Genomic DNA, 21,208 nt, shown 5'->3' with positions numbered 1-21,208 from the left:
GTTGATTTGTATAAACGAAACTTTGATAGATTACCTCTCATAAAAAGGATTTAAACTAAACGAAATTTAATTTAACATGACGTGAACATGCGATAGCCTATGATTTACAAACAACGCGTCAATTACAGATTGTTGATGAAGCAGTAAAAGGGTACTTTTATTACACACACGCTCGGAATTTTAACACATTTCTCACACCCTAGCAAACTTCCAAAACCTGCATCCGATATGAGCAGGGATAAAAAATAACGGCGCAGTTATATTCGCATTTAATGGCGTGCGAAAACTTTTTTGTAGTAATGTTTTCTTCATACGGACCAAAAGCTAAACATAAGGGATATAGTCCAGTCAAATAAGGCGAAATAAAGGCTAAACCTCGGAATGAAAGATAACAAGCTGAAATTTTGCACAGACTTTCGTATTGATGTTCTAAGGACAGGGTGAAAAGTCTCATAAAATATCGTGTCTGCTAATCAAGATATCAAAGGTCAAAGGTCACAAAATTTGTTTTTTTTTTTTTGCAAATATCTCGCATTTTATGCGTCGCACGTCATTAGATGCTTTACAAAACTTGTAAAGCATAAAATTTTCTACAAGTTTGGTTAAAATATTTGTTTTGTATCCTTAACCGTTTTTGAGATATAGCGCGAAGAGTGGGAGGCGTACATCCGTTTATAGAATCCAGCGAGTATTTCTACCTGCTTAACTTGGTATAAGCTTTGAAAAAGTAAGCAATCGTGAAAAAAGTGGTCTCGGCAAGTCGTTTGAACCATAATTTTATTACTTTTTTTATTGTATTATTAGGAATTATGAATGAAATATTGCTCGACTAGAAATTTGTGCGAAAAAATTGAAAGAGTTGAACGATGTCCTTACGGAGTATGTACCAGATGATAAGAAGATCATTTCCAAATTAAGAGAAAAATATTTAACTGACATTATAATTACAACGAAGATTGGATCATTCCCTATTTTTTCTTTTCCCGATGCTCAAGCTTAAATTTTATCCATAGCTTGGTATGAAAATAAAAAAGGCACTTCGGAAGAAGAACACTTGCGCGTAGTGGAAGCTGCTGCGGCGATTATTAGAGAAGATATTTGATCTTCTGTTGGGACCAAGTCCTATCCGCCCCCGAGTAAAATATTAATGAAGAAATTCCGAAAACTTTATTACATTTTCTGCAAGAAGTTATTATAAAGAACAGAAAAGGAAAGACGGGTCATTTTAAAACGAAATACACAGCTATAAGTCATGCCATAATGACTTCCATACGAAAACGGTCCTTTTCTTCGCAGTTATTAATAGGCCTATCTGTATTTCTTCATAGAAGAAATACAGATAGGCCAAACATCCATAAAGTTAGGTTTTTTAGGTTTTTTAGGTATTTTTCGCTTCATATAGTGATACTGTAAGATGTTAAATTTCAGCTGTTTATCACCCACAGCCTCGTAATCAACCATCAGAGTCAAGTGCCTTAGTACAGTATGCAGCGGATAATGCAGAAAAATATTTATACTCTTGATGGCTATAATACTGTTCATATAATGGGAATGATAAAAATAATAACTGCAAAATCTGAAGTTATATCCGATGACCGCATAAAGAAATTTACAACAAAACCAAGTGCAAAGGAGTTAGCAGCACTATCACATATACCCCTTCTAGTGTATGAAAATCATGTCGTACCCGGATTGAGCAAGAGATTCAAGTTCGAAATTTTAATGATGTAGAAGAACTAACCGAACAAATATTTAATGTAGTTGATTTGTTGTGGATGTACGGAAAGTGGAAAAATATCTCACCGTTGCCAGGGTGGAATGGATTTATTGAACAACTTACAAAAACAATGAGAACTTTGTAACTTCTTGGATTCTGTTTCTTACTTTTATTCATCATCCTGCGAGTAATATGGACACAATTTACAACACATTACAGTGTACTACAAACACTGCCAAGAAACATGAACAAAGAACATGCTTAATAACTTTTGATCAGCCGTTGTACATAAAAGCACGTGAAATCGTAGCAGCTTCAGATGCTAACTCAGACTTGTCCAGAGTAGTTGTGAAACTAGGAGGCTTTCATATGCTTAAGTCTTTTATTGGATGTATAGGGTATATAATGAATGGAAGCTGAATCAAGGAAGCTCTCAGTACAATTTATGCTTCGAATTCTGTCGACAAAATGTTGGATGGTCACGCTTTTGCAAGAAGTATCAGAGGCCATACGCTATTATTTTTTGCATTATCGATGATGATTTTTGAAGATATGGAGATTGAAAGTTATAATGCTTTAGACGGGTTCATTCAGCAGATAACAATTTGCGATGTTTCCTATGAAACTGTGGAAAAATGTGCAGGTAGCTCTGGCTCCGTAGTTCACATAGCGTTATCCTATAAACGGATGCGCGCTTCCCACTCCCCGCGCTATATCTCGAAAACCATTAACCATACGAAGAAATAATTTAAAACAAACTTGTAGAAAATTTTATTTTCTATAAGTTTTGTAAAACATCTAATGACATGCAACGCAAAGGAGGTGAGGTATTTGCAAAAAAACGATTTTTATGACCTTTGACCTTTAATAGCTTGATTAGCAGACACGATATCTTATGAGACTTTTCACCCTATCTTTAGAACGCCAAAACAAAGGTCTGTGCAAAATTTCAGCTTGTTATCTTTCATTCCGAGGTTAAACCCTTATTTGACTGGACTAATAGTGAAATAATTGTAACAGTAGACTTTTCCCTAGATTTTAATCAACAGCAAATGGATATCTTAAGAAAATTCGTATAATTGTAAACGCTTTATTGATTACTTGGCGATAGATGAAAGTACTAAGGCTACAGAAATGACTCAACTTGACATTTTGATTTAAAAATAATGGCTATGACAATGTGCCTACTAAACCTACTTCTGATATGCAAAATCTCAACGTTAAAGTTGTGTTTTTTACTAATTAACACTAACAAAATAATTAGGCTTTTATATCAGAGTATCATCTAACTTTTAAATATAGTTTTCTAAATATTTAAACATAAGCTAATGAAGATTAGTGTATTTAGACACAATTCTAGAAATATGCAATTAGACATTTCAGCCTTTTGTTTCATTTTGTGAAGATTAAAAAATGCCTAATACAAATTACTATGTACAATACATTATTGATATGAATCTAGTGGTGTCTAATACCCGAAAGACCATGGATAAAATCATATTTACACCGTAGTGTTTTTCAATTGCAATTGCAAAATTTTAAATGATTTTGCCAAAAAAATTATTCTTTATTTTTACACACTTTTGCTTCAGCAAAATATTTAGCTATTTAGTATTAATATTTGTTTCACTTAAAATTAAATTATGTGTTCTATATTTAAATAATGCATTCTAAAAATTTCCATTGACATAAGCCTCAAAATTAGGTCGATTTTTGTGTACTTGTGAGATATTATTTTATGTAATGAATGTATTATAAAGCACTTTTTTCCTGTTTATTTTGTAGATTACACTTAATTTATAGTACAAATATTAAATTATATGATGTTTGTCTTATACTTTATTTAAAGTGCAGCATAACAATAATTAAAGCAACTCAAAAAAATTGTTATTTTTATTTTAAATTTAAAATATATTTTTTTTAATTTTAATATTACTTAAGAATCGATTTAAAAACATTTTTGACATCTTTAGATTTTTATAAACAGAGTAACAATTTTAATATCTATTTAAAAAATTATTTATTTTTAACTATTATGTTATTTTATATTGTATTAATAAATATTTTTGACTTATTTATTTTTTTATAGATTTTTTTAATGAAATTTTTATTGATTTTTCAATTTAAAACAATAATGCGGATGCCTGCTAACTGATACAATATATTAACTAGATATATTTTTAGAATTAGCTTCATGGTAATTTAATTAACGGTATTATAGTTATCATATTCACAAAAACTAGCACAATGATAGAAAAATGTAAAAATAAAATTGGTTCGGTGATTATTGCGCAAACGAAAATTGAGCACAGCGAAAATTTCTAACAACAAAAATTAAAATTATATATGATCAATATACATATGTATTATATTAGTAATATACATTGGTATGATACACTAACATTTCCTATGTTTACACAATTTTTTACTTAAAAATAGAGATAAATGTAAAGCAGTTGGAATTAAAACCTATGCTCAGAATTTTTACTGTGTGATATTTTCGTGTGCGCAATTTTCGTTTACGCATTAATCCAGTCACCAATAAATTTTTTTATTCTTTACTTTTTCTCTAAGATATTTTTTAACGAAGCTACGATTTTTTTTAATAGCCGTTTTTCTGAAACAAAATGGCGAACCATGCTGATTAAGCAAACAATGACACCAATTTTACGTGGTCTATTTTTAGAAAAAGTTTCATGTTGATACTATGGCACATATCGTGTCTTCGTTTTATTTCGTTTTATAATCGTTTTAACGGTGGTTAAATGTTGATTTTAATATTTATGACGGATCATAGCGGCTAAAAAATTTGATTGAAATATTTATTTGCAATATTTATTTTTCAGAAAAGCTTTATTTTGATTTATTAAAACAGCGGCGGTTACTGTATCTTCAAAATCTGTTATATCCCGTATACAATTTAATGAAAAATAAATATATATTTTTTATTTCATATTATTTCATTCCTTATAAAGTAGTTGCGATTTTTAAATATTTTAAATAAACACCATTTTTAAAAAACGTATTGCGGATCAGGCTTACTAAAAGTCTTAGTCCAGATATTTACAAGGTTTATTAATTACAAAAAAAATCTTGGTTACCTAATTAAAACTACGGCAGTTTCCGTGTCTTAAAAAAACGTTATATTGCGTATAAATACACCATGAAGTTACTATTCCATTTAAATTTTTATTATATAATATTTTTGCCTTCTTTACTTTTTATTTTATAGGATACATTTTAACGAAGTATAAAAATTTACTTTTTTTTTACAAAACATTTTTTAACAGAGATGATTTTTTTAGAATTTTTTTATGGAAACCTGATTTGAATTACGACAATTATTATGGTTCATAGAATATACGACTAAAAATAAAAATATTTTTAATTGCTAAGAAATCATGTAAAAAACATGTGTATTTTTTAATTCTAGTAAAAATAATATCGTGTAGTATTTAAATTTTTTAACAATACATATATTAATGATCAAATAAAATATTTATATAGATATAGTATTAATTGAGTATTAAAAAAACTGCTTAGCGATGCATGAATATTTTTATCTATAAAATATGATGGTAGCAAACTCTTGACGAATACAAAACTCAACACTTTGCATGAGAGATAAAATAAAGACCGAAAATTCTAGAATCATAACCGAGTATTTTATTTTAAGCTATAAAGTCTTGAGGATTTGCGACAAATTTGAACATTCGTACTGCTTCTAAATCGACTAAAATTTCGACACTTCCATTACTCATAAAGCACCCTCGCGTGTGGAAACACCTCGAACGGTAGGGAAAGGGCTGAGAAAAGATTCGAGATACGCCTCAATTTATACGTAAAGAAAAAATAAAATGGTAGATGGCCATACCCGTAAAATGTAATAACGGTAAAAGAACATCCAAACGAAGGGCCAGTGCATCGATTGCGCTCCGCCTCGCGAAGCACACTGAAACCTCATCACAATCGTTCATTATCATCGTGTGACGCGTTCGCCGTTGTTTGTAAGAAGATTTCGCGGGCGAAGATAACGAGGCGAGGCACCGCTTGGAATAATTTGCAAATTCCGCCACACGAAGATAAATATTTCAATGTTTTTGTTCAAACATGTTATGTGTACCTACAGAAGCGCGATTGAGTTAAAACTCTTCGATTCGGGCGGCTATTATCTGATGAATCTACTTTTGAAAATTCAATTTACTATAAATTGCGAATTTGGTACCCCGAAGATAAATCTTTCAATGTTTTTGCTCAATTATGTTACGTGTACACACATAAATCGTATAAGGTTGAAATATTTCAATTCCAGCACTATCCAACAGAGCAATCTATTTTTTGGTGCTTATTGATAGATGCAATTAGGTGTAAGTAATTCAAATCTTACGACAACTTTAAACTAAAAATCATTTAAATAATAGCTTAACCAAAAAAATTAAAATAACGGTAGAGAAAATGCATTCTTGGGAACGCCTTTATACACTTTAAACCTGTCAATCATTCCCCTTACTATCACAATGTTAGCGTAAAAAATTACTTTCAACAACTAATATCGACAATCTTACTCGAGGCCGCATTACAAATGTATATCAAATTATAGATTGTAAACAGCAATAATCAGTTGTAGCTATCTAATTCCATATAAGGTTTGTAAATAATGAAAAGGGCTGTTTGTTACGTATCTACAACGTGTTATTCATTCGTTTGGTCACGTTATTCGTAGAGATGATGAAAATCTGAAAAATAAGGATCGTCGAAAAAGATATTCAAGTAAATTGCGAACACATACATATGTATTCTGCGGTAACTTTGAGAAGCTGATCCTGTATGTATGTATATTTTAAATCCTTCGTTGCAATATGACTGGCGTTTAGCCCAATGGGTTTTAACGGTAAACTACAATCAATGCCTAAACATAAGTAGCGAAACTGGATTGTATTTATTAAACATAAATTAATATTACAGCTAGCAATCAATTGAAGTACAACCTTGCTTGATTTTTAAATTATGTATACGATCTAACCACGAGATTCGAAAAACACTTTAAAAATCTTGTCTGTATTGATTGATTAAAATAATTGTGATCTAAGTAAAACAATAATTGTTTGTATAATAAAAGATTGAAAATCGGCAGAGCACACGTAATTGCACAATAGCCGCACATCTTTTTTAAAACTAGCAAATCCTACAAAAACTTCTCAAATTACTTTTTAAATACACTTAAAAATTTGTATAGAAAAAAATGGCATAAGATAAAAATGGTCTAATTGGCTCTAATTTATAACAAATACGTGTTGTCGTAATTATTTACATGTAATATTATACATACTTCGCACCTAATAATTTTGTATTAAATGTAATTATTTTATTTCAATTTAGAGTACTAAATTGTGGGTAAAAAGTTGAGTTTATAATTTTCAATCAGATGTAGAGAGTTTTTTTTGTAATGAATAAGTAAAACATTTGAGCTAATCTAAAATTTACAAGACTTACAAAATGTCGATGAATAAAACATTAAGGATTTTTGTGAGTTATTATATGATTTGTGTGATCTTTGAGTGACGCAGATGTCCTTTCTAATATCAGTCAACCAGAAGAGAAAGAGAATGAGGATTAGAGTGAAGAGGAATAAATTATTAATAGCATTAATCACAATACGGCAGTCACTTCTCTTGATACATTATTAGAGTACATCAACCAATAGGGATTCAAATATAACGATGAAATAATAGCTCTTAGGAAAATACGTATTTACATTAGGAAATCCCACAAGATTTCTATAAAATAACCGAAAGCATTAAAAATGTAACTAAGTATTAAAATATATTTAATAAGATTTTAAAGCGAATTAATAACAAATACACAGTTGGGATTCTGTTTGTTACTTCTCCGTCATTAACCCTCAAATCGACAATAGTTATTTTTTTATTTCTGAATTTGTAAAATCATAAAAATTAAAAAAATACTTTCATTTACGTTATACATCTATTTATACTTGTTCTGGTGTCAATATGTTTTTTTTATCATATATTTTTAGTTTATTACATCTTTAAATTGTCATGAGTGCGATTTATTAAGAGATATGTGCATTTGAATTAATATTTTGTTTTATAAAACGAATTGTTGGTGCATTACAATATTAATAATGAAAATTAAATAAATATATCTATTATCAATACAAAATATATGATTTGGCAACATTTTATGTGTAGTGTGACCTAAAACGAATAATATGTGCATTGAATTAAATGAGCTGTTGGTGTAGCCAACGATTGAAGTTAGGTAGCACTGGGTCAGGTCGATACCTGGATGACATACTGGGTGTTGTTGGCCATAATGCAACAAGTTATTGGTCAACTATCACAAGTCTTTCATTTAACTGTTATATGGGTTAGATCCGAGCGAGCGGTAGCGAGCATGCGTTGGTTTTGAACAGTGAATACCCCATGATTAACTCTCTGGAACTATTCTATTTAAAACTTATTTTACGTAAATGTTTTAATATATTTTAATATTAAATATGTAAATTATTTAAATCAAAATTTTTTTACAATATTATATAAGATAAAATATTATTACTATATATTATATTTTTAAAGTATTTTAAATATTTTGTGTAAAAGAGGTGGCAAGTTTGGGTTTACGCCTCTACTATTAACTCTAAAGCACACGATACTTATATACGTTCGATATAATTATCATTACTACATTAAAGAGTATTCGAATCGAATTTTGGTCAATAAAATTTGTAAAATCAATAATAGGATCGGAAAATTTCATTACTGAGAGTTCCCACTGCGACGGCGCTGACATCAGTTTTATTGCTTTTGACGTGAATTTTTGCCTTCTGAGAAGGGATAATTGTTTTTTGCGCTCTCTTATTCGGCAAAATTCCATTTATATGTTCCTCATTTAATTTTTAATATTACTATAAGAGTCGTAATATGAACGCTTTCCCACTGCGGCGGCTCCGACCAAATTTAATTGATTTTGACGTGGATTTTTGACTTCTGAGAAACGATAATTGTTTTTTGTGCTCTCCTATCGATCAAAATTCGGTTTCAATATTCATTTGTAAAATTGTCTTATTATGAAATTTTATTATTCCATTGCTAATTTTATTGCTTTTGACATGTTTTTTTAAATAGGTGCCCTTTGAATTTGGACAAAAAAATAATAAAATACTGTGAATCTTAATGAAATGTAAATATTGAAAAATCTATCACTGATTATCAAAAATTTTCCCCCTTCCCTCTGGAAATAGTATTATATCTATGGTGAGATAGGTGAAGCACTAAAATAAGAGAAGAAACAAAAACCGCCAGTTATTATGAGTTATAAAGTTTTAAAAACAATTCCAGATGTTTGAAAATATTTGGTTACGATTATGAGTGTAAAGCCGCACACAAAACTCGGTGAGCCGCATGCGGCCCGCGGGCCGCAAGTTGAGTATCAGTGATATATAAGATGAAGGCATAAGATTTGAAATGTATCTAAATATAAATAGCAGGATATATAGTAAAATAATTTTACATTTGGCCTTTCTTGAATGTTTTGAAAGCTCTCTTTGTACCTTTAACCCCAACGACCACAAAGACTAATTAATAACAATTTTCAGCGGTTCGCTAATGACAGGCAGGCGAGTATTAACCCCGGCGGGATGTAAATTATCGGTTAACCGTCAATTCTCATTTTCGATTTATCTCAATCTATTAGGATAGGCAGCGAATCTCGTGATGTATCATTTTATTATGCGTTGACTATGATGAATGTCGCTCACCTCGTAGGCTCTCAGGTGTCTCGCGTTCAGTTCCAGCAGATTGACACCGGACCCCATGGCGCATAAGGTCTGTTATATAGCACAGCTGCTGTCGCAATAAGCGACGATCGTCATCTTTGCACAATAAAAATACTCGTTTATCTTATCTATTCGAACGAAAATATATTCGCCGCTAAGTCATAAATGTATACGATGAATGGAACTCATGTTAATTAATGTGTTACGTTATGAACCCCTTTGACCGCCTCCAACAATAACCGCAAAACTATACCGTAATTAGTTAACTGAGAGATGCCTTAGAGTCGCACATAGAAGAGCTGTATATTCATATTATCTCCTTAATACATTTTCGTATTTATTAAGGGTTTGTGGGTTTTTAAAAAACCGGTTGCGTATACATATTTATAATGCTAAAATCAGTTTTAAATACTGATTAATTTAATTTAATCAAATTATAATTAAAGGTACAAGGGTAGATCAATAAGTCTTTAGAAAATCTAAGAGATGGCACTGGTAGTATCGAAACAAGTTTGTATCTGAATAGTACCACCTGTCAATAGACTGCTGTCAAATTGTCAGCCATTTCCAATGGATTCTTTCAAGCAAATAACCTTTGTTATTTTCGAAAAATGTAAAAAATCGAGTAACGTGTAAACGTCAAAAGAAATTAAAGCCGATAAGAATGCAGTTCGTGGCAAATCTGCATTTATCTAATTGATTGCATATTTATTGTATTTTAACTAAATTTTTCAAGTAGAAAAAAATTATTTAAAATTATTTAACTATATTTATTATGGAGAAAATAAAACGTTCTATTATATTCGTATTGATTATTTTTCACTAATATTTTTTTCTGAAAATTTACTTCATGTTTGCCTTTGCCTTTTAATATTACATATTGAAAAAAAAAATTGTAGCTTAGTTTAGGAAAAACAAGTATTTTTTTTTTTAAAAACTAAGGTTTTAAATGCTTATAAAATTTCAAAGTGTATTCCTTAAATGTATTTAATACTATTGTTTTATTTACGCAGCTAGCCAAATCTAATTTTATTTATACAATTTTAAAAAACCTATAAAATAAATAATTAACTCATAGCAAGAAAGATAAAAAACATTTAAAACAAAAATAATAAAACTTTAAATAGTTTCGGTATTTATTGTACTTCAACAAAACCTTACGAATTTGAGTCTTAAGCTCAATATCCAAATGTCATGTTGGGAAAAGAACGTCAATTATTTTTTTATATTTTAAAAAGCAATAACACATTTTAATAAAGAAATTATTTATTAAAAAAAAAAATTAATGATGAATATATCAGAGAAATTATTATTCAAAGCAATGCGTTAGAATTACCTATGAAAAATCAATAAATATGTTAATTGATGAACCTAAAGATTTTATATCGAATCCAAAGATATTGAAAAACTTACTTTTTAATTTTTAATGCATTCATTTAAATAACATAATTACAGTTTATATTTTTTTACACCATGAAAACAATAAAGCAAAGTTCATAATTTTTATTACACGTACTTTTATAACTGTTGTTATATAAATATTTAATTATAATAAATATTTTTGAATGTTTTAATTCCAAAACTGTGTTTTTGAGAATATTATATTTTAATATTCAATTTAAGTATTATGAGAAAAATGTTTGATTTTGTACTTTTTTAAATAATTAATCTCCAGAAATTTTTCAAACAAAAGTATTTTTAAACATAAAATACGATATACTTCATACTTTTAAACTTGTAAAAATCATTTTTTTCCAGGAGGGAGGCAAAAATGACATGTATTTTTCTGACTAAATTAAAGGGGGTCCATGTTTATGATCCACCTCAAAAGCAATAAAATCGTACCGTCGTCAATATAACAATATTACGATAAATAATTATTGAGAATCGTATGAAGCATATCAAAACCAAATTTTGACCAAGAGCGCAAAAAACATGAGTTAAGAATTCATGTCAAAAGCAATAAAATCGTGCCGTCGCTGTCGCAGTGGGAACGCTCGCTTATCTAGCGTTCATATAACGACTCTTATAATAATATTACAAATTAAATGAGGAACATATAAACAAAATTTGCCCAATAGGAGAGCGCAAAAAACAATTATACCTTCTCAGAAGTCAAAAATTCACGGCAAAAGCAATAAAATCTCATTTTTCTGAACAAATATAAAGGGGCGAATGCCCCCACCTGCCCTCATCAAATTACGTCCCTGTTGCAAAAGTTGTTAAATGTAATAAAATTTTCTGAAAACTTAATAAGTTCCAAGCAATATTCAGATTCACTATTTAACACGGTGGATCTTTGCATACGATACAGTAGATTACGGTAAATCGTTGACTACGAAAAATCATTTAACCCTTTCACCGCGGCTGATATTTTTGCGCATCATTTCGAAATTTTTTCATGAATTCATGCCTCTATTATTTTAAAATAATATAGTTTAATAAATTAAAATGATTCACAGCCTTAAATCATATTAAATTACCATATTACTAGACTCAAAAATGTATTGCACCTTTAGGTCTTTATAGAAGCCATTCGCGGTAAAAGAGTTAATATCTGAATAAATTACTACAAAATATATCTGGCAAATACAATTATTGTAAATGATCGTATATTCAGATGTTAAGTATCTGGCATACATGTCATTTTTTTTAACATGACATGTGCCACACTGGCGCAAAATAGATTTGAGGAATTTAATCCTCACGCCGCTTATCATTCGCGGAAGCGTTGACCTTCTCCATAAACCGCTGATATGGAATAATCGAGTGCTTCCGATACTGACGTTTAATACAATAACCGACGCTTAACAGCGTAAAATATAACACCTCGTTAGTGCGAAAACCGACAAGTGCAACGTTGCTGTGTCCATCTGCTACTACCTACCTATTACAGTGTCCATTGCACACGTGTCGGCGCTTAATTGCCATCGTTTACATTTTACACGACGATCGTTTACATATACCAGGTTCATGGCTTCATAAAACCTATTCAATGATGTCTATATGTATTCTTTAGTACAAACAACGAAACCTTATTATATATGGTTCGGTGATTATTGCGCACATAGATGAGCAATATTCACACGGTGTCAGTCAAACGAATAATACATGTTTGACTTTTGACAAGATATTTTTTTCACAAAGGCTAAATTATTGCGTAATAAAATCTCATATTTGTAAAAACGTTGGAACTACTAGAGGACATATTCACTTAACGAGTCTGAGCCTCACTCCAAATGATATTTATCAAAACTCAAAATTTATTGCTTTTCTCGAGTCAAATCTTATACATATCACATGCAGGGCCCGGGCCCTGGGAAAACAACGTTTCTGGCCTCATGATAAAAATGGCATTTTATATATTTTTTAACATCGTAATATAAATTCTTAAATAAATAATAATAATAAGTACGATTAACCCTTTCTATGCTACAAATAAATATAAAAATTAGCCACCTTGCGACATATTTTCTGAAATCATATTTCAAACGAAATATGCCGTATAGTGAACTTCTAGTCCAGGACAAAAGCAATAAAATCGTGCCATCGCGGTGAACGCGTCAAGCGTTTCTATAACAATATTACGAGTAAGAATAGAATAAAGCGCATCTAAACCAAATTTTGTTCAATAGGACAGCGCAAAAAACAATTATCCTTTCTCAGAAGTCAAAAATCCACGTGAAAAGCAATAAAATCGTATCGGCGCCGTCGCAGTGGGAACGCTCGGTAACGAGCGTTCCCACTGCGACGGTGCCGACACGATTTTATTGCTTTTCACGTGAATTTTTGCCTTCTGAGAAGTGATAATTGTTTTTTACGTTCTCCTATTGACCAAAATTCGGTTTAAATATACTTTGATCAGTCCTCTTATATTAAAAGTTCATAGTCATATTGATGAGGATAGCTATTATATTTTAAAAACATAGTGTAATATCGAAATGCATATAAACTATGGAGCAATATGTGAGATGCAATGTCTGTCTTATAATTCCGGTTATTTTCCTTAGAGAGATGAGTTGGCTTAGTTTGTATTTTGTACTTGACCTAATAAAAGTTATTAAATATAGTTAGCTTTAAAACTTTCATTGGGTTAGATTTGGGTTTGAACAGCGAATGGACGTTTCGCAACTGTCAAATTGAGTTTCATAGACATTTTAGAGCAGCATATTAGCGCCTATCGGTTAAATTATATTTTCGCTAGTAGAAATATACATCTACTGGTGAAAATGTATTTGGACTTTATTAGTGAAAATATATCTTTACCAAAAATACACAGTTATTATGACATTTATTCATCGGATGTAAATAAATAATGATAAGTATGTAAATATATACATATATATAACCTGATATATAAAAAAGTAGTAATCATATAATTTTACTAGCACATGCCAGATAATTTATATTTTCACTACTAAAAATATATATCTACTGATGATCAGAAATATTAATAACAATCCTTATCCAAAACTATATTTTTGAAGCAATACTATAAAATTAATAATGTGATAATAAAAAAAAAACGGCAGAGTATAAATCGAATGAAACTTTTGCTGAATTCAGCAAAAAGTGAAAATGTAATTGAGCTCAACAAACGCTAGACAGTTGAACGGAAGAATAAAGAGAAGCAAAAAATCTGATTTACAACCTTTTATGGGAAGTTATAAAGGTGATTAGGAGGTGTCCTAACAAGTTCCGCACTGCCGATAAAAAATCATTATTACATGCCTGCGGCTCATAAAAAGCTTTGAACTTATGTGCGAAATGACCCACGCGAGCTTTGGAAAAAGCCCCAGGTCGTCTATCAAAGGCGAAATATTCATAAGGTCCTAATTAATAATTAGCACATAAGACGAGTTTCGCCTACGATATTAAAACATGACAAAGCACACAATTTCATTCGGCCCATCAGCCCCTACCCTGCTCGTTGATCTTTTTAATAAAAAAAATTTAATCCCTTCGCATCGACGAGCTCTCGTAATCGCACGACTAATCCGAAATCTGATTTATTCAAGTCCGATCACATCGGAGATTGGCTGAACGAGCCGATTAAAGATAAAATATAATACAGATTCAATTCGAGATAAATTTACTAATCCATTAACAGCTGTCATGTGCAAGTAGATTTACGATTTGTTAAATAATAAATTAAATCACAAATGAATTTTCACCTCTGAATCCTAAAGGTTATTTGTTACAATCCATTTGCTTTTCAGTAAATTAAAAAATCACTTTATTGAATAATATAAATACATATACGAATACAATACAAACTAATTCTTTTAGATTTATCTAAATATTCTTTATCTACTTATTGTTATATAATAATATGTTTGCATACATATTGTTACAGGGACGTCATTTAAGAGGAAAGAATATGTGGGAGCATTTTTATAAAATATAATATATAGAGTAAAAAAATTAATCGAACTTTTCTCAATAATATAAAAAAATAAGTATCGTAAGATTATCAGTCTAGAAGTCATAAGGATTTACTCCAAGAACCTGCTATTAACCTGTTCTTACAATCTTAGGAACTTCAATTAAGTGTACACCCAAAGCGTTGCCTTTGTTAAGTGTACACCCAAAGTAAAAAATCGAAACGTTCTTGATTTGGAGTAGGTCATGGAATGACGATAATCGATTGGCGGATGACTCCGCGCTGCGCAATTTGAAGTGTCGTTTAGTTTTATCAGGAAATAATCTATTAATGAAGTATTTTTAAGTCATTAGTAAAAAGTTTTACATAGATACAATAAATATACTATAGTATCTGAATACGCAAATAGTTACAGTTTAGAACAAAATATGTTTTTTTCTGGAAATATAAAATTGTTGTAAATTATCCTTACACTTTAAACATTAAATCTGAAAATCAATGATTGATTAAAAAATAATATATTATATAGTTGAAATAATTATTTAATTTATAGATTTTTTTAGTAAGTATATTTTTTTACAATTGATTTATACTTGATTTTATCATTTTACGTTTTATTTTCATTACTTCGTTTATTGAATTATACGTAAATTATAAATACTGATTATCAGTTTTTTTAACACGTGTAGTTTTTTATTCACAACAATATTATTGAATAATAAAAATGTGTAAGTATAAAAAGCATAAACAATTTCGAAATTAGTATATTATTAAGTTATTCATTTTTTGTTTAAAGTTTAATCCAAGCAATGTTTTTAGCACTTTTCTTTTAAAAAATAATGTAAAAATCATACTTTTTGGTTAAAAATTAATTATTAAAGATTGTTTGTTACTATTTATTGATTTTTTTTATGATAACAACTATAGACTTTTATGAAGTAGTTATGATCTGATTTCAAATTTATTTTCAGTAATAGTAGTTTTTTATTAACAGTGATTTTGAAATTTCAAGTGCGGTAAAACAATAATAAAATCAATCCTGCAAAGGCCGCAGGTATTGTGTAAATTTCTGTATATCGAAATGTGGCAAAAAAAAATATTTTAATTTGTATATTATTTTTTTAATTAATAGTTTTTTTACTTTTTAAAACAAGATGGACGATTTGGTTGCCTAATAAACTTAGCAAGCAATTTTACAAGATCTATTAAAAAATATTTAGGGTTATGTGATACTAAGGATAGTATTTAATTTTTCTTATAAATACTAATTAAAAGCATTTTTATGAAGCACTAGTATTTTTATGTAATTTTGTAATACAATAACAATTACAATTTGTCCATATTTTTTTAATATTCTTTAGCACATTTTATTTTCATTTATTAATTTGAAATATTTTTTTATTGTAATTTAAAAATAAATATATAATTATAAAATAAAAAATTAAAAGCAATATATTTAGAGCTCCTAAAATTTTTTTTGCCTTATAATATAATTATAATTATATCAACTCATGATAAAAAAATAATTATTTAAAATTATTTATTTTAATTTAATTTTTAAGCATTTTAAACTTCCACTTTTTTAAGAATTACGTTCATTTTAGCTATGATTTTCTAAAGTAAGAAGAAAAAAAAGTGTATAGGAATTATTATTTTTGTGGTTATTAAATATTTAATTCAAAAGTTTAAACTATTTAATCCTATATTTCTTTTTAACGGTTTAACAATTTTTGAAAGGTTTTAATGGCCGCCGTTCTTAAACCGAACGGTAGATCAAAATTAACAAAATTAGGCATATTTTGCAAAAACGTTTAAAAAAAATTCTAATAAAGCTACGAAGGTTTTGTGATACCTAATTATTACGCAAACAAAAATTGGACAAAAGCAACAACATGAAGGTCTTCTTTATTTTTAATTAAATTTCACAATTAAAAATTGCTGGGGGAGGGGGTACGTAAGGGCCAATTTATTCCCTATCGCTAAAATTAGACGGCGCTTTCGAAAAAACACATTCATTCGCGGACCATGACGGGAGTACAACGGCCGGCGGGGCCTCGTCCGCCAACCATTACGTAATTTTTCAATACAACAAAATAATATTAATTTATTAAATACTACTGCAGCTGTCCAATCTGTGTTTATTTACCACCCGTCACCACCCGTCTAATAAAATTAGTGCTTAAGTTTTTGAGGCGATATTGTAAATTTTACTTGAAAAATATATTTTAATGTAGAGCACATACAAAATAATATAAATTTTTAACTAAATAAAATTAGCGATATACAAAAATAGTATAATTTAAATAATAAATTTAGTGTTCTTATCTTTTTAACAAAAAGCTTGTTGTACAGTGTAATTAGTCCAGTTATAAATAAGCCTAATGCGTAAGCTAATGACCATAAAGCAGCGTTGTCAACGCGCTTCTCATCAACGTGTTTGATCATCTATTTATAAGATCACGGTCGTGCATTATTGAGTTTTCCGTGTTGAAAAGCACGATATGCACGATAACCCACTTTCCGAGAACATTGCCCGATTCAATTTTCGGGGATTACAGGATTAAAGCGAGGGAGCACGGAACTTGATCCAGCAACACGACTAAAATCCAAAATACGCGATTACATCGACGCGGAATTACATTTTAATAAATAAACGGTCAAAGGGTTAAACGTATACGAGTATGTTTGACGTATGCGATGCACTTCACTATGTATTATGTCACCCACCAAATAACACAAACGGTCAACGTGTAAAACACCCGAGTGTCCGACGAATACTGCAACTGCAGTCATTTTCCAGCGTCATACGATACGTCGCATAGTTCACATTGCACGAACAAAACAATTTTACTCTAATGCATTAAAAATTGTTTTAACTCTAGTGCATTTCCCTGTGTGAAACATAGATCATTCTATGCTTCACAAAACTTACTGTTCATCATAGCACGGTATTTATATCAGTTATCCTTTATTCTAACTACAAACAGCAAATATCTATGTATATTGTGACAACTGCTCTGAATCGTCGCGTTATAGTTAAATTGCAATAATATGCTACAAGATTAATATATTTTTGTTTATAAACACGTGCATACAAACAACAACAATTTAGTGGATCGCTACAAAGGTTTTTTAAGCACAATAGACTAGCGATATTACACTAATATATCCTAACCGCCGCAATCGATAAGATATTATGAACTGACACAGTTCAAATAACAAAGAAAATTTATATTTTAGAATAAACATCCGTTTTTTATAAATACAAACAAATCTAGCGAGACCGTTGCTAGTTTTATGCAAATTAACAACAGTATTATACGGTTGGTCGATTATTGGTCAAACAAAAAATCGTTGATTAAATCCTTTTTTGACATTATATAAACCAGAATGTAGCTGTAAGCTAATTACTTTATACCTTTAGGCCTGATCCCACCACCAGTGGAGCTCACTCCAAACCAACCCTTTAACTATAGATATTGTCTATGCTTTAACATTGCTTCAATTATCTGTATTTTTACAAGCTATAGTTACATTTACACTAATTTGCTATTTTTGTCATAATTAAACTGTAAAATATTTTTTTGTTACAAAATTGATTATTATTATGTTATTTTTAAATACGGTATCGTTTATTTTATTAAATATTCAATTAACTTTTACATGATAGAAACACAAAAAATTACAAAGTACGTATTTAATTCATGTAAGGAAAAGAGTTGCTATTATTGTTAATAATTATCAGTAAAAAAGTGCAGAATTTTTTACATATTATATTGTTTTTGTTATCATGTATAATATATTGCTGTACTTAATTTTTTGCTGCCATGTATAATTTTCCTGTTGTGATTTGTTAAGCGTGATTTACTTAAAGATAAGTTAAAATATCTATAATATAATTTATTTAAAGATTATTAAAATACAAAGAATAGAAGCTTTGGTTATTTTAGTAATGTCCATATTTTTTGCTAGCATGTGTGACGTTTTTGCTATGGTCAATATTATCAACCCTCGAGAGAAATTGTTTTTTATTAAGACGCAAGGTCACACAGAAGTATAAATTGCCATATAGTTCGAAAACCTAAACAAATACTTGTGAAAGTGTTGCAGCTTACGTACAAACCATAAAAATAAGCATCGTTCGTCGTAACTCCTTTCGTAAACTTTTTTCTAACTTTTTGTAAAAATAATAAAATATTTAGTAGGAGATCTTATACACATCTGTCTTAGAAAGCGCCATTTTAACAAGGACATGCGATAGCAAAAATCAACTCTTGAGAAAAATCGTAATTAAGCAAAACGTCACAAGCTGAAAATGCATTTAAATCTTTGTTAGAGATAATTTAAAAAACTACTAATCATTATTAGAAATATTTCTACACTGTTTGTAATGCCTTAACAATATAATTACCTTAATTTCAATGCGCGATTATTTTTTTTAATTAGTGTAAATAATAAATATTTGTCAAAACCACTCGCATGAAATATATAAAAAGGTTTGCAAGAACTCGTACTGGACACACACTATTTTAAATCAAGCGGCGTCAATACATTCTTCTACTTCTACTTTACTGTGATTAAATAATATAGTGCAGCATGGCATGCTATAAGGAAAAAATATATTATTAGCACATACAATTCATTTAATTTTGGTTATTGCATCTTTGTAGCAATAATAAATACGTGTCACACTTACACGCATTTATTAATGCGACATTTATTAATTATCTCTACAAATACAATTTTTTTTAAAAAGCTGAGATGTGTAATTTTTAATATTATGTTTTCTTTGTGAAAAGAATAAAAATTGCATTTATTTTAAAATTGCATCTTACTACAGTTCATCTTTTATAATGAATGTTTGTGATGATAATATCTAATAAAATTTAAAAGCATAAGCCAACTCTAAGGATTCATCTCGATGATGTTAAACAAAATTGGTGACACAACATACCCATGTCGCACTCCTTTTTCTAATTATTTTAATTAATATATTAATTGTACACGCAGGTGAAGGGTGATGTATAGCAATGCTTAAATGCTAGTTAAGTCATTAAATCTTACTTTCACTGCAGCTTCGGCATAGTTAACGTAAAATTCTTATTAAAAAATGAGTTACTGTGCTATTGGTAGCAATCGAAACGCGTGCTTAATAGACACTAATAATTATAACAACATTGCCGTCACGCGTTTGCAATTATGTCGTTAAACAAATTGTCTGTTTATCTATCATACGAATCCAACTATAAAACTATTACTAGGTATGATATTAAACTAGTTGGCAACAATGTCTGTTGTTCGATGAGACAAAAAACCTTAAGAATTGAAAAAGTCGTTAATATTATGTTGATAATTTTAATTGTATATGCCACACAGTGATTTAATTATTTTGTCTTTTTTGCCACATACATATATGAATAAAAATCCAAGTACGGCGAGATAAGGGGTGACTTATATGTGAAAATTTCTATGAGTCATCTCATCTTAATTGTAGCCGAGGACTGATGTAAACAAAACAATGTACACAAAAAATAAATTTAATTACATATTTAACATTTTATTAAAAACACCGTTTTATAGTGTTTCTTATGAGCATAGATTTTGGTAAGCACATGTTTATTATAAGGAATCAATTAACAGCTATTTCTTTATTGTCTAAATATATATTAGTAATTGCAAGATTAAATTTAATAGTATCTGTAAAATGGTTTAATTGTAATAATACTTCTTACTATAACGTTAAAATACTATAGTTACTGCTATAATATAAAAATATTATACAAATAAAATAGTTCTTGCTATAATTGGAAAATCCCACTAAATTCTTTAAATAAATATTCTACCAAATATACATTTGCATTATAACGCAGTAAAAATAATTGAAAAAAAATACTATTGTTGCGATTATAAAAGGGTTAAAAACATATGGCGGCCGACTTGTGTTAAAAAATATAAAAATTAAGGGAGCTAAGCGATCAAATTTTGTTTTCCAAGCAAGAATAGACAATTTTAAAGTAAGTCGCATTTGAAAAGCTCTCGAGTAAAGTATATTTTTAAATACATATATTTTTATGTTCTTTTATAAGATAAATATAGCTATTTGTGTAGGCGTTTTTTTCGATCATTGTAATTCGATATAAAAGTTATAATAATATCAAAAAAATGAACATAGTCATCCAAAATACAAAATACGTATTTTATATGTGAATTCTTGTAAATAAAGAACGTTTATAACTCAATTTATTACTGCTGTAGTATAATATAATTTTACCTTAGCAATTTTTCGATTACTTCAGTCTTGCATTTTCTT

The 21,208-nt window shown here is 29.2% G+C and overlaps 1 protein-coding gene across 16 annotated transcripts in view; it reads right to left on the bottom strand.

Moving 5' to 3' along the window:
* The window catches only part of Trpm (transient receptor potential cation channel, subfamily M), a 144,806-nt gene that overhangs the window by 113,707 nt on the left and 9,891 nt on the right, over positions 1-21,208 (bottom strand). For 3 of the 16 annotated variants that reach the window (XR_015811202.1, XM_088195952.1, XM_088195955.1), the window contains exon 2: positions 9,498-9,611. The exons of 12 other annotated variants lie outside the window; for them this stretch is intronic. Coding sequence is in view for 3 of the 4 variants with exons in the window: in XM_088195952.1 (XP_088052078.1) it covers positions 9,498-9,554 (57 nt within the window). In the remaining variant the exon portion in view is untranslated. Of the gene's footprint in view, positions 1-5,591; positions 5,649-9,497; positions 9,612-21,208 lie in introns of those variants that run through there. One more of the 16 variants, XM_088195953.1, reaches the window with a different exon arrangement.

Source organism: Plectrocnemia conspersa, unplaced genomic scaffold, assembly GCF_051122295.1.
Source record: "Plectrocnemia conspersa isolate PC_06_02 unplaced genomic scaffold, ASM5112229v1 ptg000010l, whole genome shotgun sequence".
Classification (NCBI taxonomy): domain Eukaryota; kingdom Metazoa; phylum Arthropoda; class Insecta; order Trichoptera; family Polycentropodidae; genus Plectrocnemia; species Plectrocnemia conspersa.
This window is presented reverse-complemented; position numbering and strand designations above follow the sequence as displayed.